Source organism: Stegostoma tigrinum, chromosome 10 (genome assembly GCF_030684315.1).
Source record: "Stegostoma tigrinum isolate sSteTig4 chromosome 10, sSteTig4.hap1, whole genome shotgun sequence".
NCBI lineage: Eukaryota > Metazoa > Chordata > Chondrichthyes > Orectolobiformes > Stegostomatidae > Stegostoma > Stegostoma tigrinum.
In genome coordinates this window covers 61,151,487-61,178,087 of record NC_081363.1, presented here as the reverse complement: position 1 = coordinate 61,178,087, position 26,601 = coordinate 61,151,487, and the positions used below count along the sequence as shown (strand labels likewise).

General features: G+C 39.1%; 1 protein-coding gene across 6 annotated transcripts in view; it reads right to left on the bottom strand.

Annotated features, from left to right (window-relative positions):
- strn3 (striatin, calmodulin binding protein 3) overlaps positions 1-26,601 on the bottom strand; it is a 172,403-nt gene that overhangs the window by 110,976 nt on the left and 34,826 nt on the right. For all 6 annotated transcript variants that reach the window (XM_048537452.2, XM_048537453.2, XM_048537454.2 and 3 more), the window contains exons 3-5: positions 5,164-5,237; positions 3,642-3,723; positions 2,944-3,120 (exon numbers count right to left, since the gene is read on the bottom strand). In XM_048537452.2, coding sequence (XP_048393409.1) covers positions 2,944-3,120; positions 3,642-3,723; positions 5,164-5,237 — 333 coding nt within the window. The remainder of the gene's footprint in view (positions 1-2,943; positions 3,121-3,641; positions 3,724-5,163; positions 5,238-26,601) is intronic.

Here is a 26,601-nt window from a genome sequence, read left to right as displayed (position 1 = left end):
ATCTCTTGGAATTCAATTACTTTCTGTCCCATTCAAATCACTTGTTCCATTGAAATTCAACCACTAATACGCACAATCATTCTTTCAATCTTGCCACATTGTTTGAATACAGAATAGCAGTTTACCATGAAGCTCCTAAAGTCTGTTCCACCATTCAGATCGCGGTTGATCTGTAACCTACTTCTCATTTTTGAACATACCCTTTAAGATTTTGGTTACCAAAAATTTACAAACTTGAGATTTTAAATTAATTATTTTTGATAATTCTGGATAAGTAATCATAAATCCAACTGGTATTTGAAAAGAGTATTAAGAAATATTTACTACTTTTTAGTAGGAGTAGTCCATAACTCACTTTTGAACGATCTGACCAACATTTTGACTGTGGCCCTACCTCCGCAACTACCAGAAATAGTTTCTGGCTACACCTACTAAAAGTAAAAATCAGATCACCCTTTAGTTTTCTACATACCAGCAAACATAACCCTATTTATTTTCATCTCTCTTTGGAATTTAGTCCTTGGAGGTCAGTTTTTTTTTGGTAAATTTATGGGGCAGTCCCTCCAAAGTCAACATGTGCATTTGAAGGTCTCTTTATTCTCACAATTCACAAAACAGACAAACTCATCTCCAACTATCTACTTTCATTCCTCATCAGACCTCTCCCCAAGCCTTTCCAAACTCATTTCATTCTATGTCAATACCTAGTAAAAAGAACTCCTCAAACCACTTAACAAATTAAATAAAGATAGGTCCAGTGAATGGGCACAAGTCTGGCAGCTGGAGTAAAATGTAGTAAAACGTGAAATTGTTCATTTTGGAAGGATGTGTATCACTTAAATGGAGAATGACTGTGGAACTCCAAAGTGCATAGGATAAGTGCATGAATAACATAGTTAGAGTGCAAATTCAGCAACTCGTTAAGATTAATGAGATGGTATCCTCAATTAAGAGAAAAACTGAACATAAAAGGATAGTCACCGGACCGGAAATGTTAACTCTGTTTTCTCCTCCACAGGTGCTGCCAGACCTGCTGTGCTTTTCCAGCAACTTTGTTTATGTTCCTGATTTACATATCTGCAGTTCTTTTGGTTTTTATAAAAGAAAGGATGTTATGCATCAGTTAAGTAGGATATTGGCAAGGCGAAATCTCTCAGACTATGTGCAGTGCAGTTTTGGTCTGTTTATTTAATGACAGACATTGTGGGAAATTAAAACAAGGTTGACTATCGTGATACCTGGAACAAGTGGATTGTCTTACAAGAAAAGGTTAGACAGGCTGGGCTCATTTCAACTGCTGTTTACAATAGTGAGGCTGACTTGATTGAGGTACGCCGTATTTTGAATGGTCTTGACAAGGTAGAGAATGCAAGAATGATTCTTCTTGCCTGGAGTATAGAACCAGGGACACTTAAAATTAGGGGTCATCCTTTGGCCAGAGATGAGATTTGCTTTTCTTTCAGAGGGTCATGGACTTCTAGAACTCTGCCTCAGAAGGTGATGAAGATGAGTCATTTAATATTTTTAAAGCAGCTGCAAACAGACTCTTGTTAAGCAAAAGAACCCAAGGTTAATTCAGATAAAAGTGAATTTTGAATTCGAAACACAATCAGATTGACCTGATCAATTGATTGGTAGAGCAGGATCAAGTGCTGACCAGTCCAATTCTGTTCCTTTTCCATATATTAATAATTTGCATTGTATATTCAACTTCCTGGCTTTTACAACAGTGCTTTTATTTCAGATATCATCCCACCTGTTTGGAGCATGTGAAGTGGATTGGGGGTGTTACTCTCTTCTGCCAGAACTGCACAATACTCCAGGATTATCTTAAGGAGCAAACATGTGCACAGCCACCATTTTTTCAACGTCACCATAAACTCTTAAGACATTTGTCCCATGACCTCTCCACTTCTGCAGCCTACAACTGCAAAGGACTCCTATCCGGTTATCAGATTGAAACCACTGATTCATTAGCCATTGTTCTTTTTTATCTCTCTCTCTTCCCAACCTACACAAGGTAGCTATCCGTTCAGACACTTAGGCCTTGCACTCTGAATTCCATCCCAAAACCCTTCAATCTCACCTCATTTTAAGGACACCATAAAACTTGTGTCAGCAAAGGTCAGTCAACCCCTCTAATATTTTATATTTTACCTCAACTTCAATTTTTATACATTTATATCATTATCACATGATTTGCGGCGTTCTTCAGTATTAAAGTTGCTATATAAATGTAAACAGCTTTTATCATGTCCAATTGATCTTAGGTCTTTATTACCCAGATAGACAGTGAACCACTAATTTGTCATAGGGCCAGCTACCAAGTACAAGAAACAGTTTATGTATAACCCACCCTTCCTCATTATACACCAGAGGACAATATTGCAACAATTACTCGACACTGCTCAGATTAGAAACTAACAGCTCTGAAATATTTTTCATCTTTAATTAGTTTACAAAATGTGGGTATAACTATTGCCTAACCTTAAGATACAACTCCTCCGATAGTCTTCACAAAATCCCATTACGTTAATACTCTCAAACCCAGTACCATTAGAAATCAGGGTTAATTTGGAAATTTGCTTCAATGATAACTTATTTGTAGATTAACTCTACAAGTATAGGACCAATTTCACTTTAATTCTTAATAAAAATCTTCATTTTCTCACTTTACAGGGATTAAGTCACATATATTGTTATGCAGCCAAAGGAAAACGTTACAGTACACTGAATCAAAATCATCAGCTGTATATACACAATATTGCAAACAATCCAAATTTGATGCAAGTACATTCTGCTTTATTATACTTTATTAAATATATTCTGGAAGCATTTTGCTTCCACCTCAAAATCCATCTCAGGAAATAACCATTAGCAGGGGTACTCATTCAAGTGGCACACAAATTCAAGGAATAAGAAAATCACAATTTAGTGCCTCACCTTTTAATTTCTTGTCCTTTTTGTTTAGTTGGTGAGTCTCCCCCATTAAGAATCTGTTCCAAATTTTTTGTCTCCACTGACCCATTCTGCTCGGGACCTGAAAGGCCGAGTAATGATCGTACTCTCTGTGATCGTACATCTAAAATTGTGTCTGTGTAACCAACTTCTTGTAAATACCTGTGAAGTTTGAAAACAGAAATTTCTGAGTTTCTGATTATACGCTTGGTTAACCATATATTCTATGTCAAAGCATTTTACATTTTCTGCAATATCTATCCATTTCTGAAAGAATAATATTAAAAGCTAAGGTATGTTTGCAGTATTCTTGGACAAGGGATGGACAGCTACCTCATACTTGGAACTCAGAATCTAACAGGCTTTGATACTGGTGTTATCAATACTTAGTAAAAGTTGTCCAACTACAACTGACAATTTGTCATGAAATTAGAATCATTTAGGTTGAAGCCCCAGTAAATCAGTTATTAATAATAAACTGGAATAAAATGTATACGTACATGAGCAACTGTTCATAAAAGTGTAACATAAACTAAAAAGCACTGCTATGACCAATTGATAAATAACGCAATTTTTTTGAAAATTAATTAGATTTTAATACTGAATACATTTCATACGTTTTGCAAATTTATTTATTTAGATAAGATGTTGTAATAGGAGAAAATAGCATTCATAGTACTCACTGCCTGAGCAACTGCCTGCCTTGCTTCCAAGTCAACTGACTGTTCTGAGGTGCAGGTGGCACCTCTGTGTCTTTGGTTTCTTCTGGAAAACAAACACACAATCACTAAAAGATTAGAATGTCAAGATCCCAAAAAGGAGGGCAGTAAGCAACCAAAACAAATTATGCTTGCAAATACTATGGTTCTGTGCAGGTCTTCTTAAGGTTACACTATGAGCCTCAAAATTCATGAATATTTGGCACTAAGTCTGCTGGGCCTTGAAAATGGTGAGAATTTCAACTACAAGCATCATTTTACCACCAAACCACACCACTAACCCCATCTCCAAGAAACTGAATGTAGTCACAAACTAAAAAAAAATTCCTTCCAGTGTTTCAAAGAAAGCAATGACCTAACCTATGTTCATTATCATACAAGTCAGAAAAGTGAACAAATATCAATTATTCCTGACAGATTGTATTGTTCCTAACCTGCAGAAAGCGTCAAGTACCCTAATACCAAGAAAAAGAACCAGCCACTGTCCTCAGACTCAGAGTCGGTGGGGGGGTGGGGGTATCACGATTACAACAAGGTCAGTCAGATGGACCTCAGAACAATTTCCAAATTGAGGCTGTTAATCTGGTCCAATCAGGGAGCCCTGGCTGACAGATAATAAACAGGAGTGTCGGCCATCCTGACACTCACCAGCTGGCTGGATCAGTGTCAAGGTCTTTCCACATGTAAATAAAGGGTGACTCGGTGACGGCATAACAGACTCTGGAGTTATTTCAGAATTTTGCCACTCTTTTCTCAGAGACAAATAAGGTAGATTTGGGGGTGATGGGGCAGGGGCAGGGGAAGGGGAATAGATTTAAACAAATGTACTTTAAAATTAAGAGTTAAATTAATATGAATTAAAACTAAGAGTTAAATTTGACACCTTTAAATTTCCAAAAGCCGTTCAGAAAATGAAATAATGAGACTCAACTTTTATTTGTTGGGCAAGACTAGATAATAGCCAGACAGTCACTAATAGTCACCATGATGTTAAACTTACCAACAGTTTAGTAGCCAAAAAATGTACAGACGTAATCTTGAAAAATCACAGCGAGACATCAGCATGTAAGATACAATTTTTATGAAACTAACAACAGTGGTGCAAGTCTATCAGATATATGACAATTCAAAATTAATGAGGTACCTCTTCTTTGCCACAAATTACAGGCTTATTTATGCAGTCATAAATGCCTATGATGGTCAGACAACAAAATCTGATCTGATGCCATTCCAATTGCCTCTAAAAACAGTTTAAACTTAAAAGCAACTCATGTTATCTTTCTCAGGATAAATGGATCCAAACTAATTTCACACAGCACTTTAGCAAATAAAAAATGCCATACAACATGAACGTGCATGAAAACATACAAACTACCCTCAAATTCTAATGTCAAAGGCATGAGAAAAATTAATAATATAATTGAAAAATTAATATACATACTACATTATACATACTTCATAAAAGTATTGAATCTCCATTTATTACCTGTTTCAAATGTTGGCATCTTTAAGTCACCTTGATTCAACTCTGTGCCATATTTTAATTTGTGATATTTTGCCCTAAAAAAATAAATAAACATTAATGCACATATAGCTAATAAAAACACCACTCATTAAATACATTAAAAGTAACGTAGTCAATGAGTGATCTTTACTTCATGACTCATCCACAATGAGCCTCCAGAAGACTGTGGTGAGTTGTTTGAATACAACTAAGTGGCAATTTCAGGGGGCAGTTCAAATCCAACTCCATAGCTTTCAGTCTGATATCTCACATTTCCCAGATTGGTTATGAATGGCAGATTTCCTCCCCTAAAGGACATCAGTGCAGCAGAATGTTTATGACTAGGATGAATCTACCAGATTGTCAAAAGTTGGTGGAGGCTTCAGGCTCCTAATCCGGAATGTTGGAAGTCTGATGTACGAACATCAGCTGAGACTGAGAATGGGCTGTTAAGCTTAATTGTAAAACCATAAGATGTAGAGCAGAATTAAGACATTAAACTCATTGAGACTGCTCCAACAATTGACTTTGGCTGTTATGTTGCTCAATCCCTTTCTCTTGCTTTCTCCCCGTAACTCTTGATCCCCTGGCCCATCAAGAACCTATCTACCTTTGTCTTTAACAGACTAAGTGACTTGGCCTCTGCAGCCTTCAATGGCAACGACTTCCACAGATTCACCATCCTCTGAAGAAATTCCTCCTCATCTCAATTCTAAAGAGTCGTCGGATCCAAGTCTCTCCGACTACTGGGAGCATCTTCTCCACATTCACTCTACATAGATCCTTCAGTATTCTGCAAGCTTCATTGAAATCTTTCCTCATCCAGCTAAACGCAATTGGACACAGACCTCAACTGCTCCTCGATGACAAACCCTTGATCCCCAGGGTCATTCTGGTAAACCTCCTCTGTACCTTTTCCAATACAGATCACTCTTCCTTAGATACAGAGCCCAAACCTGTTTACAATATTCCAAATATATAGTCTGACCAGAGCCTTAAACAGCCTCAGCAGCACATCCCTGCTCTTGTACTCTAGCCCTCTCGAAATGAATGCTCACTTTGCACCTGCCTTCCCAACTAAACCTCCACGTTAACCTTGAGAATCCTGAACTAGAACCCCAAGTCCCTTTGTACTTCAGACTTAAGAAAATAGTCTACACCTTTATTCTTGCTATAACCTGACATTTTCCCACATTGTTTGCCATCAACAGCATTCGAAATGGATTCAACACTTTTAGAAGAGGGGAAAATTTGAGAATGAAAGAAAATTACTCCAATAACCAGCGGTTCAGATAGACAATTTTTATTTTCACTATTTGCATATTAATAGCATTTACAGGTGTTCTTCAAATTTACTGCAATGTATCAGATCGAGAAAACACAAAACTGCATAAAATGCTGCACTAAACTGACACAGACATCATCATTCACTGAAGTCTGAGAAACTTTTAAATAAGGTAGACTGAGAAGATCAACTTGCAAGTCCAATTTTTTCAACGAATGGAAGAATGTCAACAAAATAAGTGATTGCTAGCCAGAAAAAAATGAACTTCTTTTATACATCTCAGCACTATGAACAAGTGCCATCTTTTGAATAAAATATAATACTGAGGGCTCCATCTGCTCTCATAAATGGATGGACAAAAAGAATAGGAATTTTGCCTTGTTTTGACCAAGCTTGATTCCATAAGCAAAATCATCAGCAGAATGTAACTGGTCTTCTGCATAAACTGATTTTTTTTTAATATTCATATTACTAGAGAAGCTAGCTTGGAGGCATTCTAAGATCATGAAAGGCAGTACAGTCATGTAAAAAAAATGCTTTCACATACAGACAAATGTTTAAGCAGATTAAACAGTCAAACTAAAATGCACTGCAGTAAAACCATAAATGCTACACATTCAAAAATCATGATCCTCCTAGAATAAAAAAAAAGCTCCCATGATTTCTAAAATGTTAATGTTAAATTAAGATTCAAATGTTACAGTCTTGCTGGAATATATTCATTTCTCTAAAAAAATCACATCGATATTTATATATTTTAGAAGGGCCAAGGGATTAAGGAGAATAGGCCATGTATGCACGACTTGAGACTCGCTGTAATTTCAAGCTCCTTCTACATTATGATATCTAAATACGTTCCACACTGTGGATTAAGTACAACGAAGAACTTTTTCTTGAACTGCTTTTATGTTCGCCTCTGTGTGTTTAAGCTCCATCAATCCACAATAGTCCTGCAAAGTCAGTCATTGACAATCCCATACCTTAAAAGCAATGCACTTCAAGGAGAAGTTCCCAACACAGAGAATGCCTTTCCCAAGCTGTTCTAACCTCAAGTCCACCTGAAAAGCAATATCCAAGACATCTGACCACAGTAAATTTTAAACTTGCTGACAATCCCTCAATTCAACTTTAAAGCATAATTTCAGTGCAGGTTAACAGTTTCTTGAAAGTGGAGTCACAGGTAGATAGGATGGATTGGGGGGGGGGGGGGGTGCACTAGGCCCGAACCATCAGCTTTTGTGCTCCTAAGATGCTGCTTGGCCTGCTGTGCTCATCCAGCTCTACACTTTGTTATCTAGCATTTGGTATGCTTGCCTTTATTGACTGATGCATTGAGCATAGAAGTTGGGAGGTCACGTTGCAGCTGTACAGTACATAGAGTACATAGAACATTACAGCACAGTACAGGCCCTTCGGCCCATGATGCTGTGCCGACCTGTCATACCGATCTCAAGCCCATCTAACCTACACTATTCTATGTACGTCCATGTACAGGTAATTCATTCAGCCACTTTTGGAATTTTGCTCATAAATTCTGGTCTCCTGGTTAGGATAAATGTTGTGAAACTAGAAAAAGGATTCAGAAAAGATTTACGAAGATGTGGCTAGGGTTAGAGGGTTTGAGCTACAGGGAGAGGCTGAATAGGCTGGGGCTAATTCCCCTGGAGCGTCAGTTGATGAGGGGTAACCTTATAGCGGTTTATAAAATCAAGGGGGAACATGGATAGGTTAAATAAGTAACATCTTTTCCCCAGGGCGGCGGAGTCCAAAACTAGAGGGCATAGGTTTTAGGCGAGAGGGGAAAGATACTAAAGGGACCTCAGGGGCAACTTTTTCACACAGTAGGTGGCACATATATGTATGAACTGCCAGAGGAAGTACTGGAAGCGGGTATGATTACAACATTTAAAAGGCATCTAGATGGGTATACGAACCAGAAGGGTTTAAAGGAATATGGCCAAATGCCAGTAAATGCGACTAGATTTATACAGGTTATCACGTCAGCATGAATGAGTTGCACCAAACGGTGTATTTCCGCGCTGTATAACCTCGGTAACTCTGACTCTAAACCAGGGCTGCCTTGTGGGAGGCAGGTAATGTCGACCAAAAACTACATTAAGCATAATTTTTAGAAGTATACTACCTGTAACCAACTTTTGTGTATGGAAGACAATGCGCTATTTCCAAAGTCAATGAGTGGAAATAGCTTTTGTTTTAAGCTCAAGAAAAGGTTGCTGTTTTACATATACACAGTCCAGGGAGATAAGAAAACACACAGCTCTTGTGTAGAAAGTATTTTGATTAGAATGTGAAAGGGAACAACTTCTGTCCACAACAATCAGACAGACTTTGAGTCTCTTGTCAATTGTTATGATGCCAGACCATACTGCCATATTTAATTATGGTCCGGTAAGATACTAATAGCATTTTGTTTAAAGAAGACAGAATTGAAATCTCAGCTACTTCAGAATAATACCACAAATTGCATGATTTTAAAACAGGAATGAAGTTGTGATACAAGCCAGCAAAGCAAACAAAAATTGTATTATCTGTCTTGTAGTCCAACATCCAGAATTAACATGAAGCAAGCTTGAAGTATCATGCAAATTATCATCAAGTGCACCACAACCTGCATGTTAAATGGTGGTTACAATCAAATCAGATCCCAAACTTCTCAACTCACCCAAGTGTCAGCTAGTCACAAAATAGTTCAAAACTACATCCTTCAATGGATTTCAGCACTTTTTTTTGGAAAACTAGCCTCCAATTTCTCTAAAAATAGCCACTCCAACTCAGACCACCTCAATGACTGCTCACCTTCTAGGTGCTCAATCTCTTCACTGGGAGTCGTATCTTATTGAATTCAAAAGGCTTTGCTCCAGCTTCTAATCACTGACATAATTCCAGCTCTTCGGCTGGTCTAAAAAGAATGTTACTAACCACAGGCCTTTACTGGCCCTAAACGTCAACTTCACTTGCAGACAACACTTTAGATCTCCTTTATGCCTGCGGATGGGTCTCTACCAGAGGCTTCTTTTCCACACAACTGAACTGTGCCCCAAAGCTTCCCGGAGGTGAGCTATACAACACGAGAAGAATCACCAAATGGCTCTAGGATCTTCTAGGAATGCCAACTGCATGGAAACAACTGACAGGAGCAATTAACTGTATGGAGCCTCTTCCCCTACTTGCAACTATCACTCTGACTAACTGACGCTCACTGACCCTGGAATGGATGAGGAACACCTATTAAAACATTGCTGCTGGGTACCAACCACTGCTTCTAGACAGAATCAAATGTTTCAACCTCAAATATTTGGCAGATTAAATGTTACAATTGCCTGCCAATTAACAGTCAGTCAGTCACTCTCCACAGCTGCTAGCTTATACAACACAGACAAAAGAACTAGATGATCAATAATCTATCCAGCTTGACCTTAAATACTTCATGCTAATAATCCTACTGCTCTTTGGGGAACACAGTTCCACAGATCAGCAACCCTTTGAGTGAAAGAGTTAACCTCATTCTCTTCAATGAGGCTTATTTTTAAACTAATCCCCCTAGTTCTTATCTTTCTCATAATCCTAATCAATATCCTCAGCGTCCACCCTATCAAGTCCACTCAAGAATGCCACAGAGTTGTGCATTCACTCTTCACATAAATAATGCGAAGAGCTTTTCTATGCTTCGCAGCGAGGTTAAAATTGTGATCAGAGATAATGGGAACTGCAGATGCTGGAGAATCCAAGCTAACAAAGTGTGAAGCTGGATGAACACAGCAGGCCAAGCAGCATCTATGCTGCTTGGCCTGCTGTGTTCATCCAGCTTCACACTTTGTTAGCTTTGCTATGCTGCCTGCCAAAGTGGATAAATACACCCCGCCTTCCAAATTTTTCCACACTCCCCATCGATATCCCTTTGCAGACTCCTTGGGTCTTCTTCACAACTTACTTACCAACAACTTCTATAAATCCAAATTGCTCTACTCCTCCCAAGGGTTGCAACAAAGTTTAAATTTAGACAGTTGGTGATATGACCCAATATACATTTTTCAAACTGTCAGGTTCAGTATTAAGGCTAAGTCAGTCAAGTTTCTTTCATTAGCAAATAACTCATTACCAAAATTTACTCAAACAATGGTTCAAAATTATTGACTGCTTTATATTATGCAAATATATGTCGCTTTAAACAAAAAATTAACATACATGCTTAAATAGGAAGAATAAAATGAAAACTTTCCAGTGTTAACTTTAAAATACTCTTGTGCAAGTAATCATCAAAGTCATGAAAAAAATCATGCAGGGAAGTTGTTCTACAAACACACAAGCTGCTGGCACTGGCCACCTTTCTGGAACAGATGCAGCTGGTTGAATTCCATTTGATTCAGATGGCAGGGTGGATTCCAAGAAAATCCTCCATCACTCAGGGAAAGCTCCTGAAAAGGTGACATTCAGTGGGCTTTCAGCTCTCACACTTTGCTTCTTCACAACTCCTCTCAACACAGTAGGAACAAGAACTTCAGGCAGACTCAATTTTTCTTTTATGGAACTCAAACATACAACAGTCCGACCCCACTCACAAACCAAAGTACGTGACATCTCTTTGAAAGTTCTCAAGACTGTATGACACCACTTGATCTCTCCAAGCCTTGAATGAGCAACAGTATTGCTGTTGAATTCAGTTCCTTTTCATTAGCAAGCATCCTTTGTTTAAAAGTTCAAACATTTAATTAGATTCTCATAACCTTTCATCACATTTCTTCATAACACCACCCTCAGCAACCATACATTCAGTCAATCCATCAAACTCATTATAGACTGTCAATATTTGAGGTTCCAGCATTTATTCCTGTGAAACTTCATTTGCTACAGACCACCAGGGTGAAAATTACTCAATTATCCCTACTCTTTGCTTGTTGTCAATTATCCAATCCTCTAAACATACTAGTGTGTTGCACCATACATCATAAGTTTTTATTTTGGGTAGTAACCTCTTCTGGGTCTGTTATCTTGTCAATCCAAGTACACTACATCTATGTGTTTACCTTTATTAAAATTGATTAATTCAAGTAACCTTTTGGTCATATATCATTTCCCAATCTGCCTGATTGTAGTGAAATGTTCTAAGTGCCTTGCTATAATGTCCTTAACCACAGATTTCCACATTTTCCACATGACAAATATTAGGTTAACTTGGCCTGTACTTTTCTACCTCACTACTTTTACAGGAGCTACATTTGCTATTTCCCAATACTAGAGCTTTGGAAGAATCTATGGAAGTTTAAAACGATCGACTATTGCATTTCAGAAGCTTGGATTATGCCCAAAAAGACCTGGAACTCGTCAATCTTTAGGTCCAATCATTTTCTCAGTTCCCTTTCCCTGTTGATTGCAAATATTTTAAATTGCCCCTCTCCCTTTCACGTCTTGATTTTCACAGTGTTTCTGGGATGTTATTTGTGCTTTCTATTCTGAAGACAGCTATAAAAATCTCTATTCAAAGCTTCCATTTCCTTGCTTCCCATTATTCATTCCCAAGATTCTCTTTCTCGAGGTCCAAAACTCAATTTAGTTAACTCTTTTCGTTTCAAAATAGTTGTAGAAACTCACACAATTTGTCTTTAGATTTCAAGCTAGCTTTTACTCATGCTCTAACTTCTTTTTAAACTATCTATTGTTGTTTTTAAAGCGTCCAATCTTCTGATTTTCCATTAACCTTCACCTAAATGCACACCTTTTCATTCAATTTTACTGTACAGGCAGCATTTCAAATTCAGCTGTCCAAAAACTGGACATCTTTACAGTGCTCCCTATATTCATCTCAAATAAAATTAGGAAAACCTTGCCTGTACAATTCAACTCTAAGATGCATTGATGAGATGTGGCATCAGATCGCTTGTCTGTTTCACCTTATGCGGTTGGGTCTATTGCACCAAGTGATTGTATCCGGCCCTACTTAGCCCAAATTACCCAGACCAGTATTACAGCAGTTCCTTTATCATAATGCAATTAATTAATTCTAACACATTGCACATTATGTGGTTAAATGTGATGTGATGCACTTGACAGGACAAATAATAGAAGGGAATACATGATGAATAGGATGTTAGGAAGCACTGAGGATCAGAAGGACCTTAGGTGAGCATGTACATCAATCCCTTGAGATTTCAGGAGAGACAGATAAAGTGGTTAGGAAACACACAGTCATACAGCACCAAAAGAGGCCCTTCAGCCCAACTCGTCCATGCCAAACAAATTTTCCAAACTAATCTAATCCCACTTGCCTACTTTTGGCCCATATCATTCTAAACATTTCCTATTCATGTACCTGTCCAAATGTCTTTTAAATGTTGTAACTATACCTGCACCTACTTCCTCTGGCAGTTCATTCAACATATGAACTATCCTCTATGTGAAAAAGTTACCTCTTGGGTCCTTTTTAAACCTTTCTCGTGATGATGCTGTGGCTTTCAAGACATTATTCTGTCCTGGTTTTTTTGAAGAGAGGTCATCAGGCAGAGGCGCTGAGCTGTTTCTAAGAAAGTAAATGGCTTGTGATGCCTTGGGATTTTTTTTAAACAAGTTGGAAAAATGGAAGCAACCTGGATGTGGCCAGCTCTCACAATTCAGAGTTGCCAGCTTTTCAGTTTTTAGGTTTAGCTTTAAGCGGAAGCTATTTGAGTCACAACAAGAGTTGGAACCTTCAATGAATGGCTCCTGGCTGCTACTCTCTTTGAATTTTCACAATGTTTTCTCCTCTTGGATTGGAGGACTGCATGCAAGAACCCATGTGTGAATTTTCCATTTTTTGCCAAGAGGTATGTTTATGGAATGTTATTATATTGGAACAGTTAATTAGTAATAGTTGCTATTTCTATTATTTATTGAGTTTCCAATAGAGTTAAATTATTCTAAATTTCTCTTTCTTTGACTGTATTTTAACTGCTGTGTTTAAATAAATTGTTTTTTGCTTACTGTCAAATAGTTTGACGAGTCGCATTGCATCTGAAGCCGACACTTTACATTTACATTTAAAATAAGAAAAAATTAAACTCTAGGTTACCTTCTTAAAATATTTTGAGGGGTTCTGATCTGGTCCACAACACCTCTCACCTTAAAAATATGCACCCTAGTTTTGAACCACCCCATCCTAGGACTATTTATAAGTCCCTCATGATTTTATAAACCTCTTTACAGTCACCGATCAACCTCCTCACACCAGTAACAAAAGTTCAAGCCTATCGAGGCTTTCCCTATAACTCAAACAGTCCTGGCAATATTAGTGTAAATCTTTTCTGTACCTTCTCCAATTTAATAGCTTTCCTTTAGCAGGGCAGCCAGAGCTGTACACATTACTCCAAAAGTGAATTCACCAACATTATGTACAACTTCAACATGAAATCCTAACTCCTATGCTCAATAGTCTGAGCAAAGAAAGCAAGCGTGCTAAACGCCCTCTTAACCACATGGTCGACCCGTGACGCAACTTTCAAAGAAACATGTACCTGAGCACTTTGGTCTCCGATATACTTGCCATTACTAGCCAAGGCAGAGTGTATAAGCACAGGCAAATTACATTGGAACTGTTCAAAATGTTCATTACATCACTCCTAGAGCACTGCTTACAGTTCTGGAATCCACATTACAGGAGAAACGTGATAGCATTAGAAAGGATGCAAAGGAGATTTAACAGGATGTTGCTTGGGCTGAGGAGTTTAGAAATTGGCAAGTCTGGGATTACTTTCCTTAGAGCAGAGGAGACTGAAAGGGGACATGATCGAGATGTATAAAATTATAAGGGATGTAGACAGAGTGGAGAGGAAAAGACTTGTCTCTTGATGGAAGGGTCAATGACAAAGGCCATAGATTTAAGGCAAGGGCAGAGGATTTAGAGGAGATGTGAGGAAAAACTTTTGTCACCCAGAGGGTGGTGGGAATTTCGAACTCACTGGCCTTAAGGTTGGTAGAGACAGAAACCCCAGTCGTTTTTGACTGGCACTGATGTGATGGCTAAAGAGCCTTTCACTGTGCTGTAGATCTCAATTACTCTTCAACTGCTAAGTTCCTGTTTAGAACATGCAGTTCTGAAGAAATGTCACAAAAAAAATGAACGCTTCTTCCAGGCTACTTTTGTCAATCCAATTCAGTAGTGATTGCTGACATGCATTTCCTACAAACTCCTGTTAATGTTTTTCCCTATACACCCAATCCTGATTTCAACTTTCTGTTATTCTTCTCCATGACCTTAATTTGTTCCTCAGAGTCTGCCTCAAAGAGATTCTAATCGACTGCACACTCTTGTTGGTCTGCTTCAAAATGATACTGACTACTGAACACAGTCCTTGTCTGCTGCACTAATGGAATTGATCTTTATATACTTGAGACCCAGGTCTGAAGAACCTGGGATTGTCACGGATGTGATGGCATAGATATTTTGTCTAGCTGGCAAAAGTTAACAAAGTTAATTTTTCTGTCAGTATAACCAAATAAGAATGTTTCAAATTAGTCCTCAATTTTTACACAAAAGTCAATGTGCTCCAATGTAGAGTTTTCAAATGTGCACAACTACCTTTTACTGAAATCATCATGGATAAAACAGCTGCAGTATACTGTTTGATAATTTCACACACCATTATATTTTACTGAGGTCCTACATAGACTATATCCGGTTTATCATAAATTATGAAAACAGTCTTTTATAGACAGCACTCAAACAAACCGATATGCACTAGCGTATTAATGGAGTTCACATATGACTGAAAAGTTTAATTAAGTTTGTAACTACCAGAAAAGCCAGTCACGCCGTTCAACAAAAGTAACCATATACAGAAATATTGCAGACTGGCTAAGCTCAAGTCCTGCTAATTAATTTAAAGTGCAATGTTAATAGCATCTGTGACATGAACAAACACAACCCAAGTAGGCAGAGCTGACACTGAATATGGAGGCTGAAATTCTCTTGAAGTTTTAGAAAAAGAAAATCCACATGCATTTTATTTAATTGATGCACACATGCACAACACATTCTGTGTGAGATAAAGTGCCACATACCAAGTCAATGAATCACTTCATGGCTATGACGCAGGAAGTGGCCTTTTAGCCGTCTGGTTCTATTACCTATCTCCTGCCTTTTCCCCACATCTGTGTACAGAATTACTATCCAAATAAACATCCAATGCCTTTTTGAATGCCTCAATTCAACCTGCTTCACCACATTTCCAGGCATTGCCTTCCATACCCGAGCTACTTACTGTGTGAAAATGTTTCTTTCCCCTCACATCTCCTGGTTTATTTGCAAAAACCTCGAAATCTGTGCTCCTTCTTTCGCTTTTTCTTTTACAAATGGAAACAGCTTCTTCCTCTCTACTCTGTCCAGTCAGATCATGATTTTGAAAACCTCAATCAATTCTCCTCTCGGTTTTCTTTTCTCCAAGAGGAGCAGTACCAAATTCTTCAACCTATCCTCATATATGATGCTTCTCATTCCTGGCACATTCAAGCATATTGCTTCTGTTCTTTCTCCAATGCATTTACATCTTTCCTCTAACGTAGCAGCCATAACTGCGCACAATAGTCCAGTTGAGGTCCAACAAGTTTCTTGTACAAGTTCAAAAATACCTCCATGCTGCTGTACTCTGTGCCTTCTTAGTAAGGCCAAAAAAGTAAATAAAAATACACCAGAGCAGTAAATATTCTGCCACCTTCAACGATCTGTATGCATGTACACAGAGGGCCTGCTGCTCCTTCCTTCAGAATTGTATTCTCAATTTATAGCATTTTCCCATGTTTTTCCAACCAAAGTACGTCACCTAATACTTCTATGCATTGAACCTCATCTGTCACCTGTCCATCCACTTCTTCAACTTGTAAATGTCCTTTTAAAGGAGTTCCTCACAGTTCATAATTCAAGTTGAGGGCTATCTGCAAACCTGGCAAGTGTACCTGCACATCAAGACCCAGATCATTAATATATATCAGGAAAAACAAGGGTCCCAATATCTAGCCCGAGGACCTTCACTACAAATCTTCCTACAGCCCTAAAAATGTCCAATGACAACTACGGTTTCCGATCACTCAGCCAATTTTGTATCCACATTGCTACTGTCTCTTTTATACCATGACCAATTACCTTGCTCTCAAGTCTGTTGTACGGCACTGTATCAGACACTTTCTGGAAATCCATGTCGACTAAATCAACAACATTACCCTCATCAACCCTTTTTACCTTTTCAAAAAAACTCCAGCAAATCAGTTAAACACAATTTTACCTTTAGAAATCCATGCTGATTCTTGCTAATCGACATACCTTTTTCCAACTGTTTACTAATTCTATCCTGCATAATTGTTTCAAGTAGTTTCCAAACTAAAGTTAAACTAGCTAGCCTATAATTGCTGGGATTATCCTTACAGCCGTTCTTGAAAAAGGCAATAGTATTTAAAATTTTCCAGTCTTCTGCAAATCTCCCTGGCCCAGGGCGGACTGAAAGATTACGGATCGCGTTTGTGCAGTTTTTATACTCACTCCTTTCAAAATCAGCAGGGCTGTGTTCTGGCAATCTTTATAAATGATTTGGATGAGCAAGTGGAAGGGTGGGTGGGTGGGTTACAAAGTTCGTCAATGACATAAAGGTTGGTGGAAGGCTGTTATAGGTTGCAACAGGACAAGCACAGGATGCAAAGCTGGGCAAAGAAGTGGCAGGTGACATTCAAGCTGGAAAAATGTGAAGTGATTCACTTTGGAAGGTCAAATTTGAATGCAGAGTACAGGGTTAGCAGTGTGGAGGAACAGAGAGATCTCAGGGTCCATGTCCCTAGACTCCTCAACAATCCTATCAAGCTGGGTAGCAACTTTAAGGCGGCGTATGGTGTCTTGGCTTTCACTAGCAGGGGAATTAAGTTTAAGAGCCATGAGGTTTTGCTGCAACTGTATAAAACCCTGGTTAGACCACACTTGGAATATTGTGTTCCGTTCTGGTCACCTCATTATAGGAAGTACGTGCAAGCTTTAGAGAGTGCAGAGAAGACTTACCAGGATTCTGCCTGGACTGGAGGGCAGGTCTTATGAGGAACGGTTGAGCAAGCCAGTTCTTTTCTCATTGGAGTGAAGATAGAGTTGTACAAGATGATGAGAGGCATAGATACAATAGATAGCCAGAGATTTTTATTCCCCAGGGCAGAAACAACTATTATGAGGGGCCATCATTTTAAGGTGATTGGAGGAAGGTATAAGGAACATGAGAGAGGGAGGATTTTTTTCACATTGAGTGCTGGGTATGTGTACTGCACTGCCGATGGTGGTAGTGGAGTCAGATACACTAGGCACGTTCTAGCTACTCTTGGATAGGCACATGAATGATAGCAAAATGAAGGGTATGCAGGGTAGTTTGATATTAGAGTAGGATAATAGGACAGCACAACATCGTGGACTGAAGGGCCTGTACTGTGCGCTGTAATGTTCTAAAATCCTTACATTAAAGTTGTCCGGTCCTGGTGGCTTGTCAACTTTAAGTGCCAAATTACCAAGTGTTTGTTGCTGATTAACTTTGGTCAACATGGTCTGGCCAGCATCCTCGTTTTTTTGTGAAGACAGATGCAAAGTAGTTATTTAACACCTCAAACATGCCCTATCTACATTTTTAAAACCCCTTTTAAGGTCTCTGATCCACCCTACTTCTCCTTTAACTGCACTCTTACTGCTTATATGACCGAAGATGGCTTTTGAGATTTCTCTTTATGTTGGCTGATAGCTTCTCTAATTTGCTTTCTCACCTGCTCTCTAAACCATCGGTATTCCTGTTGATTTTCAATTCTACTTTCTGCCTTACACTTCATAAGTGCAGAGTTTTTTTTTCTATTGTTAACTTCTACCTCCTTTGTCATCCAGGAAACTCTACCAAATTAACTAAGGCTCAATAGCTCAACTTTTGCCAAGCCATCTACACTTTGAAAGCAGCCATTGTTCACTTTTTCCACCAACTTCCTATTCCAATCAATCCTGCTCAGCTCTGTTTTTGCCCCATTTAAGTCAGTTCTCCTCCAATTGATTTTTCTTACTCTGAATTGTTGCATGTCCTTCTCCAACACCATCTTGAAGCTTAAGATGCAATGATCATTGCATTCTAACCACTCTCACACTGACACCAAATGGCCCACCGAATGTCCAAGGACCAGGTCGAATAATGTATCCATCGTTGTTGGACAGCTGTAGGAGACTGACTGAACATATTCTAGCAACACCTGCCCCTTGCAATATTAGTCAAAATCAGAATTCTGAACAGAATGAACTGCAGTATACATTATTGCAGAGTTAATTATCTGCAATGGAGCACTCTTGACTGCAACGTCATCTTGCAACCAAGCATTACCTCGTCCACGAAAAATATATTTCTCCAAAATATCAGTAGTCTCAACCACTGCACCAATTCTATAAAATTAATTATCACAGGAAAATACAGAAACATATCCAGTAAAAGAAAATGTTTATGCATCTATACAGTCTACAACAGTAACTCAATTGGGGCCACAGAATATATTCAGCAGCAAATTACTCGCAAATTTCATGAATTTCAATTGAATTGTTTTTATCAATGGCATAAAAAGCTTTTCACATCATTCACATGAATATTTGTAATTTACTGACTAAAGTCCCAAAAACTCCTTCCACAACCTACTTGCTTGAAATAGGTGCCTCATAAGGGCATTGCAAATCGAGGTCTTGTGCACCAACATAATTTCCATGTCAGTTTCATATTCCATTTATACTTTAAGAGAAATCATGGCCTACTTCACCATCCCAGTTAAGTTTTATTAATAAATTTACCTAACCCATTTTCTTTGTTGCAAGCTAAGGTTCTCTGTAATTAATTACGAGGTTTCTGATTAAATTGAGTAAATTGCTGCATTACAGTTTCAATCATCCTTCTGTTCACAAGGAAGTTATCCATATTGTTGTCTTTACAAACAGGAACATTGTCAGAAATTGCTGGAGAAAGGCAGCAGGTCTGACAGCATCTCTATTTCAAACACAAACCTGGTCTGCCATGGTATTAAGGGCTTTTGATGGGGAAGAATTTGTTAAGTGTGTTTAGGAAAACTCTTTCAATCAATATGTCAATGGTCCCCAGGAGAGAAGGACAAAACTCGACTGCCTTGACAGGGCAAGTGACTGAAGTGTCAATGGGAGAGCACTTTGGGGCCAGAGACCATAACTTTATTAGTTTTAAAACTTATGGAAAAGGTCTGGTTCACAGGGTAAAATTCCAAATTAGGGCAGGGGCAATTTTGATGGTTTTAGACAGAATCTTCAAAAAGTTAACTGGGAGAGGCTATTCACAGCTAAAGGGATGTCTGGCAAGTGAGAGTTTTCAAAGCAAGATACCAAGGGTTCAGGGCCAGCATGTTCCTATTCGTGAGAAGGGCATTAACGGCAGGAGTTGGGAACAAGCATTGGATGACTCAAGATATTGAGGGTCTGGTCAAGAAAAAGAAAGCATATGTCAGGTCCACTTGGGATCAAGTGAATCCCTTGAGTTTACGACGTGCAGGAGTATACTTAAGGGAGAAGGCAGGAGGACATGAGATAACTTTGGCAGATAGGGTAAAGGAGAACTGAAACAGACTGTACAGGTATATTAAAGACAAATGAGTAACTAGGGAGAGAATAAAGCCCCTTAACAATCAGAAGTTGCTTGTGTATGGAGCCACAGGAGATCTGTGAATCCAAAATGAATATTTCTTGTCAGTAATTACTGCTGACATAGACAAGGAAGCTAGGTAATTCAGGGAAGTAAACAGTTATGTCTTGAAGAGCCCACATTGGAGAAGAGGAGGTGCTGGAGGTCTTAAAAGGCATAAAAATAGATAAATCCCCAGAATCTGATCAAGTGCATCCCAGAACATTGTGGAAAGCTAAGGAGGATATCGTGGCCCCTGAGCAGAGATAGTTATATCATCGACAGCCACAGGTTAGGCGCCAGAAGTTTGCAGCATGAATCATGTTGTGCCATTATTTAAGAAAGGCTGTGAAGAAAAGACAGGGCACTAGACCAGTGAGCCTAACAACAGTGGTGCATAAAATACTGGAAGGGATTCTCAGAGACAGGATCAACATGAATTTGCAAGGATAAAGACCGATTAGAGACAGTCAGCATGACTTTGTGTGGGGTACTGTGTCTCAAATTTAATTGAATTTTTTGAAGAAGTGACTAAGACGATATATGAAGTTACAGAGGCGGACATTGTCTACATGGGCTTTTACCAAGGCCTTCGAAAAGGTTCCACATGGTAGCCTGGCTAGTAAGGTTGGATCATACGAGATGCAAGGAGAGATGGGCAATTGGATACAAAATGGCTGGCTGGCAGGAGTCAGTGGTAGGCTTGTGACCAGGGTGTGCCGCAAGGATCAGCGCTGGGTCCACTCTGTGATTTATATAACTGATTTGGAAGAGAATATGATGTATGGTTTGTACATTTGCAGTTGACACCAAAATTGGTGGCATAGTGAACAAAGAAGAAGGATCTTAGAGTACAACAGGATCTTGATCAAAACTTGACCTACTCTTGGGAGATAAGGTAGGGCAGGTGACTGAGCTGTCAGTGGGGAAAGCACTTTGGAGCCAATGACCATAATTCTATTAGTGTTAAAATAGCGATGGAGAAGGATAGATCGATCTAAAAGTTAAAGTTGTAAATTGGAGGAAAGCCAATTTTGACAGTATTTGGCAAGAACTTTCAAAAATTGATTGGGCTCGAGGTTTGTAGATGAAGGAAGGGATGGAAAATGGGAAGCCTTCAAAAATAAGAGACAGTATGTTCCTGTTAGGAAGAACAGCAAGATTGGTAGGTGTAGAGAATGCTGGAGGACCTGAGAAATTGAGGTTTTCATCAAGAAAAAGAAGGAAGCATATGTCAGGTATAAACAGCAAAAATCCAGTGAATCCTCGTAAGAGTATAAAGGCAGTAGGAGTACACATAAGAGGGAAATCAGAAGGGCAGAAAGGGCACATGAGGTGGCTTTGGCCAATAGTTTTAAGAAGAATCCGTTGTGCTTTTATAAATACATTGACGACAAAATGGTAACTAAGGAGAGAGGTCAGCAAGGCTGCCTATATGTGCAGCTGCAGGAAATGAGGAAGACACTAAATGAGTATTTTGCATCAGAATGGAAAAGGATATGGAAAATAAAGAACTTGGAGAAAGAAATAGCGATATCTTGAAAAATGTACAAAGGTGGTGGTTCTGGATGGCTTAAAATGCATAACAAGGGATACATGGTGGTGGTGCAGGGTGGTACATGTACAGAATGAGCAGGTGTACCGTAGGACTTTGCAGGAAGGTAGGGAAGCGATTGCTGAGCCCCTTGATGAGATATTCGTATCATCAATAGCCACAGGTGAAGTGCCGCACGACTGGAGGTTGGCTAAAGTGGTGCCACTAAGGTGCTAAGGAAAAGCCAGGGAACTACAAACCAGTGAGCCTGACATCGATGGTGGACAAGTTGTTGGACAGAATCATGGGGGACAGGAATTACAAGCATTTGGAAAGGCAAGGACCAATTAGGGGTAGTCAACATGGCTTTGTGCATGGGAAATTGTGTCACACTAACTTGATTGAGATTTTTGAAGAATTAACAATGAGGATTGATGAAGACAAAGAGGTGGGCATGATCGATATGGACTTCAGAAAGACATTCATCAAGGTCTCTCATCCTAGGCTGGTTAGCAAGGTTAAATCACATGGAATACAGGGACAACTAGTCATTTGGATACAGAACTGCCTCAAAGATAGAAGGCAGTGGGTAGTGGTAGAGGGTTGCTTTTCGGACTGGAGGCTGTGGACAGTGGTGTGCAACAAGGATCGCTGCCGAGTTCACTGCTTTTCATCATTTATATAAGTGATTTGGATGTGAACATGGGAGGTGTGGTTACCAAAACAGGAGGTTTAGTAGACAAAGAAGAGTACGACGAGATCTTGATCAGATGGGCCAATGGACCAAGGAGTGGCAGATGGAGTTTAATTTAGATAAATGTGAGATGCTGTATTTTGGAAAGACAAATCATGGCAGGGCTTATACAGTTAATGGTAAGGTCCTGGGAAGTGTTGCTGAACAGAGACCTGGGCGTGCAGGTTTACAGTTCCTTCAAAGTGGAGTTGCAGGTAGATAGGACAATGCAGGCAGTGTTTGCTACACTTGCTTTTATCGGTCAGTGCATTGAGTATAGGAGTTGGATGGTCGTGTTGTGGCTGTACAGGACATTGTTTGGGCCACTTTTGGAGTATTGACTCAGATTCTGGTCTCCCTGCTTTAGGAAGGGCATTATGAAACTTGAAAAGGCTCAGAAAAGACTTACAAGGACTTTGCCAGGGTTGGAGGGTTTGGGGTATAGGCAGAGGTGGGATAATCTGAGATTTTTTTCCCCCCTGGCGCAAAGGAGGCTGAGGGATGAGCTGACAGAGGTTTATAAAACATTAAGGGACAGAGGTAAGGCGAATCGCTAAGATCTTTTCCCAAGGTTGAGGCATCCAAACTTGGAGGGCACAGGTTTAGAGTGAGAGGGGAAAAGATTTAAAAGGGACCTGAGGGGCAACTTTTTTTTTCCCCACACACAGGGTGGTACATGTATAAAATGAGCTGCCAGAAGAATTGGTGGAGGTGGGTACAATGACAACATTTAAAAGACATTTGGGCAGGTCTGTGCATAGGAAAGGTTTAGAGAAATGTGAGCCAAACGCAACAAAATGGGGCCAAATCTGTTTAGGAAACCTGATTGGGATGGATGAGTTAGTCCGAAGGGCCTGTTGCTGTGCTCTACGACTCTATGATTATGTAAATCAAATTGAAAGAAAAAGAGTAGTAACAACAATGAATTCATACAGTGCATTAGGGATGGCTTCCTTGAGCAATGGCATGGAGCCAACCAGGAAGCAGGCTGCCTTGGATCTGGTACTGGGTAACCAGGCAGGTTTAACAATTGACCGACAAATCAAAGATCCCCTTGGAAGTGGTGATTATAACATTATAGAATTTAATATTCAGTTTGAGAATCAGAAACTTGGGTTGGAAAAACTGTGTTTAACTTAAATAAAGAAAATTACAATGAAATGAGAATAGAGTTAACTGAAGTGAACTGGGCAGATAGATTAGCAGGAATGACAGACAACAAGCAGTGGCAGACATTTAAGGAGGTAATTCTTGACTCTCAGTTATGACTCTGGGGAGAAAAGAGAGTTAACATTTTGAGTCCAGTGACTCGTCATTATCTCGTTCACCAGGTAACATGAAGTAGTATTTATAATTCAAACAAAAAAAAGTTGGTGCTTTTACACATCATATGTGTATTAGAAGTCCTTTCCAAATATTCTTAAAAACAGTTACAGATTCCACTGACATGTTAATGTTGCCAGATCTTCTGACTTTCGCTGACAACTTCTGTTTTCATTTCAGATCTCCAGGATCTGCAGCTCTTTGTTCTATATTAATATAGAAAATATGACTAAACAAATCTTTCCACTTTGATCACATTTAGCTGACCATTTTTCCAAATGAAAAGGAAAGATGTTGATTTTTTTTCTGTGGGGGTGTGAGTAAAGGTCAGGAAGAAAAGTTGAATTTTGATAGTCTGCGTGGATTAGATTTTACCTTTCCAGGTCAGGACCAAAAAAATCTGTGGTTTTATCAGTCCCAATTAAGTCAACTATAAGGCAAATTATTTTAAATAAAGATCAAAATTGTTACGTTCAATTGAGCAATTTTTACAGTTATTACACAAACTCACATGTGTACGATCCAACATTTGGTGGGAAAACAAAGAACTATTTTCACAAGAATCATACTCCAGATGGTAGAATCTAAACCAATAATACAAGATGTTGTAAATCCTATGTCAGGCAATATCTGTGGAGAGTGAAACAAAGCTAACATTTCAGGTTAGGTTTAGTAACATCTGTGGAGAGAGAAACAGTGTTAACATTTCAAGCAAGGTCAGTTCTGAAGAAAAGTCCTTGACGTGAAACTTGAACTGTTTCTCTCCAAAGATGCTGTCAAACCTGTAGTGCACTTTCAGCATTTTCTATTTTTTTTTAAATTTCAGATTTACAGGAGTCACAGCATTTGTGTTTGTTAACATTTCATGTTGATGATCTTTTATCAGAACCATGTCAGAAATGTAATGTTTTAAGTAGATTTAAATAGTTATGAGAGGTGATTAAAGAACAAAATGAAAGGTCTATGATACAATGGAAGATAGGAGACACAAAATGTTAAGTGTTAGTTGCGCAAAATCAAAAGGGGTGTAAATAGGATACGTAAAGAAACAAAACATGCCCAGAGTAGTTATGAATGGCAGAACGGTGATCAGATCCCATCTTTAAGCAAGACTTTGATCTCTGCCTGCATTCTGATTCCATTTCTTTGTAGTTATATTTTCACTCGTCACTTCTACTGCTTAAAACAGGTGGAGATGAATGTTTTCATTCCTATCTGTTACACTATTTGATGGCAACATACATTCAAAAAAGGGACTGATTTCAAGAAAACTTGGAACACAGACAAGGTAAGGCCTCAAGTAAGAATGGCCTGGTTTTGGGGAAAATTCAAATTTGGGTCATTGAATTACTGAACTCCTAACCCTATCGCAGGCCCTTCAGCCTAACAAGTCCACAGTGGCCCTCACAGCATCTCACCCAGACCCGTCCCCCTATGACCCACCTAATTTACACATCCCTGAACATCATGGGCAATTGAGCTTGCCTAATCCACACAGCCTGTGGGAGGAAACCGGAGCACCTGGAGGAAACCCATGCAGACACGGAGAAAACGTGCAAACTCCACACAAACAGTTGCCTGAGAGTGGAATCAAACCAGAGTCCCTGGCACTGTCAGGCGGCAGTGCTAACCAGTGAGTTACCGTTCTGGATGTGAGTTTGCTCGCTGAGCTGGAAGGTTAGTTTTCCGACGTTTCGTCACCATTCTAGGTAACATTATCAGTGAGCCTCCGATGAAGTCTTCGTCGGAGGCTCATTGATGATGTTACCTACAATGGTGATGAAACGTCCGAAAACTAACCTTCCAGCTCAGCGAGCAAACTCACATCCAGAACCTCAACCTGAGCTACAAACCTTCTCAAAACTCACTAGTGAGTTACCGTGTTGCCCTAAGCTATCAGCACGAGTGGCAGCAGTACTGGAGTTCTCATTTAAAATTGGAAGATGGGGCAAATTGATCTTTTTCTTTATAAAGAATGCTACATATTGTTTAACACTGTTTTAGACTGTCTTAGTGGCTTTGGTGCATTTTGTCAATGTTCAGGAACCAGCATTTCCATGTGTACCTCAGATTAAATCAGCCACAGAAGCATAGCCAAATAATGAATTCTGACAGGAATCAGTGCTCACATCAGCTCTCTTCAACATGTACATACAATGATGTCACAGATCTTTAGGTACGCTGATGACCTGCCCATTACTGAACATCATGACATACAGCACAACATTCTCTGGAAGTCAATTTCAGAAAATCGAGACTTTGACTAAATGGTGCCAAGACTGCTGTTTCAACCTTCCGCTTGAACAACTTAAATACCAGGGACAAATGGTAGATGATCATACAGCTACAAACAAATGCTAAAATGCCTTGGCATCACTCTCAACTACCATCACCGATATGCAATCAATTTTAACCTAGAATTGATACCTTTAGGAAAACTGAAATTTATTTAAAATGTGGAATCTGTAATTGTTTTTAAGAATATCTGAAAAGGACTAAGAATCCGTATCATGTGTGAAGGCACCAATTCTTTTTGTAAATGATGAATACCAGTCCATGTTACCTGTTGACTCTTGACCTCGAAGCAGGACACAGTGAAAGGAAATCAAAGACCAAGAGCCATGTGGCCAGTCAACAAAGGACAGCTGCTCATCTATCCAGAGATAAGACAAGTTAAAAGTAATTGCATCCTCATAACTCAAGAAATAAAATAAACAAAAGCTCCAACAAAATGGTTAGCAAATAGCTCAAATGAACTGCAGAAAGTACAAAAGCCAAATGTAATAAACCAATGGCCAATTTGGTGCTACAACAGCAATCAGACAGTCCAAATCAAAGATTATATGAGAACTGCCCTGATCGGAGATGTTGA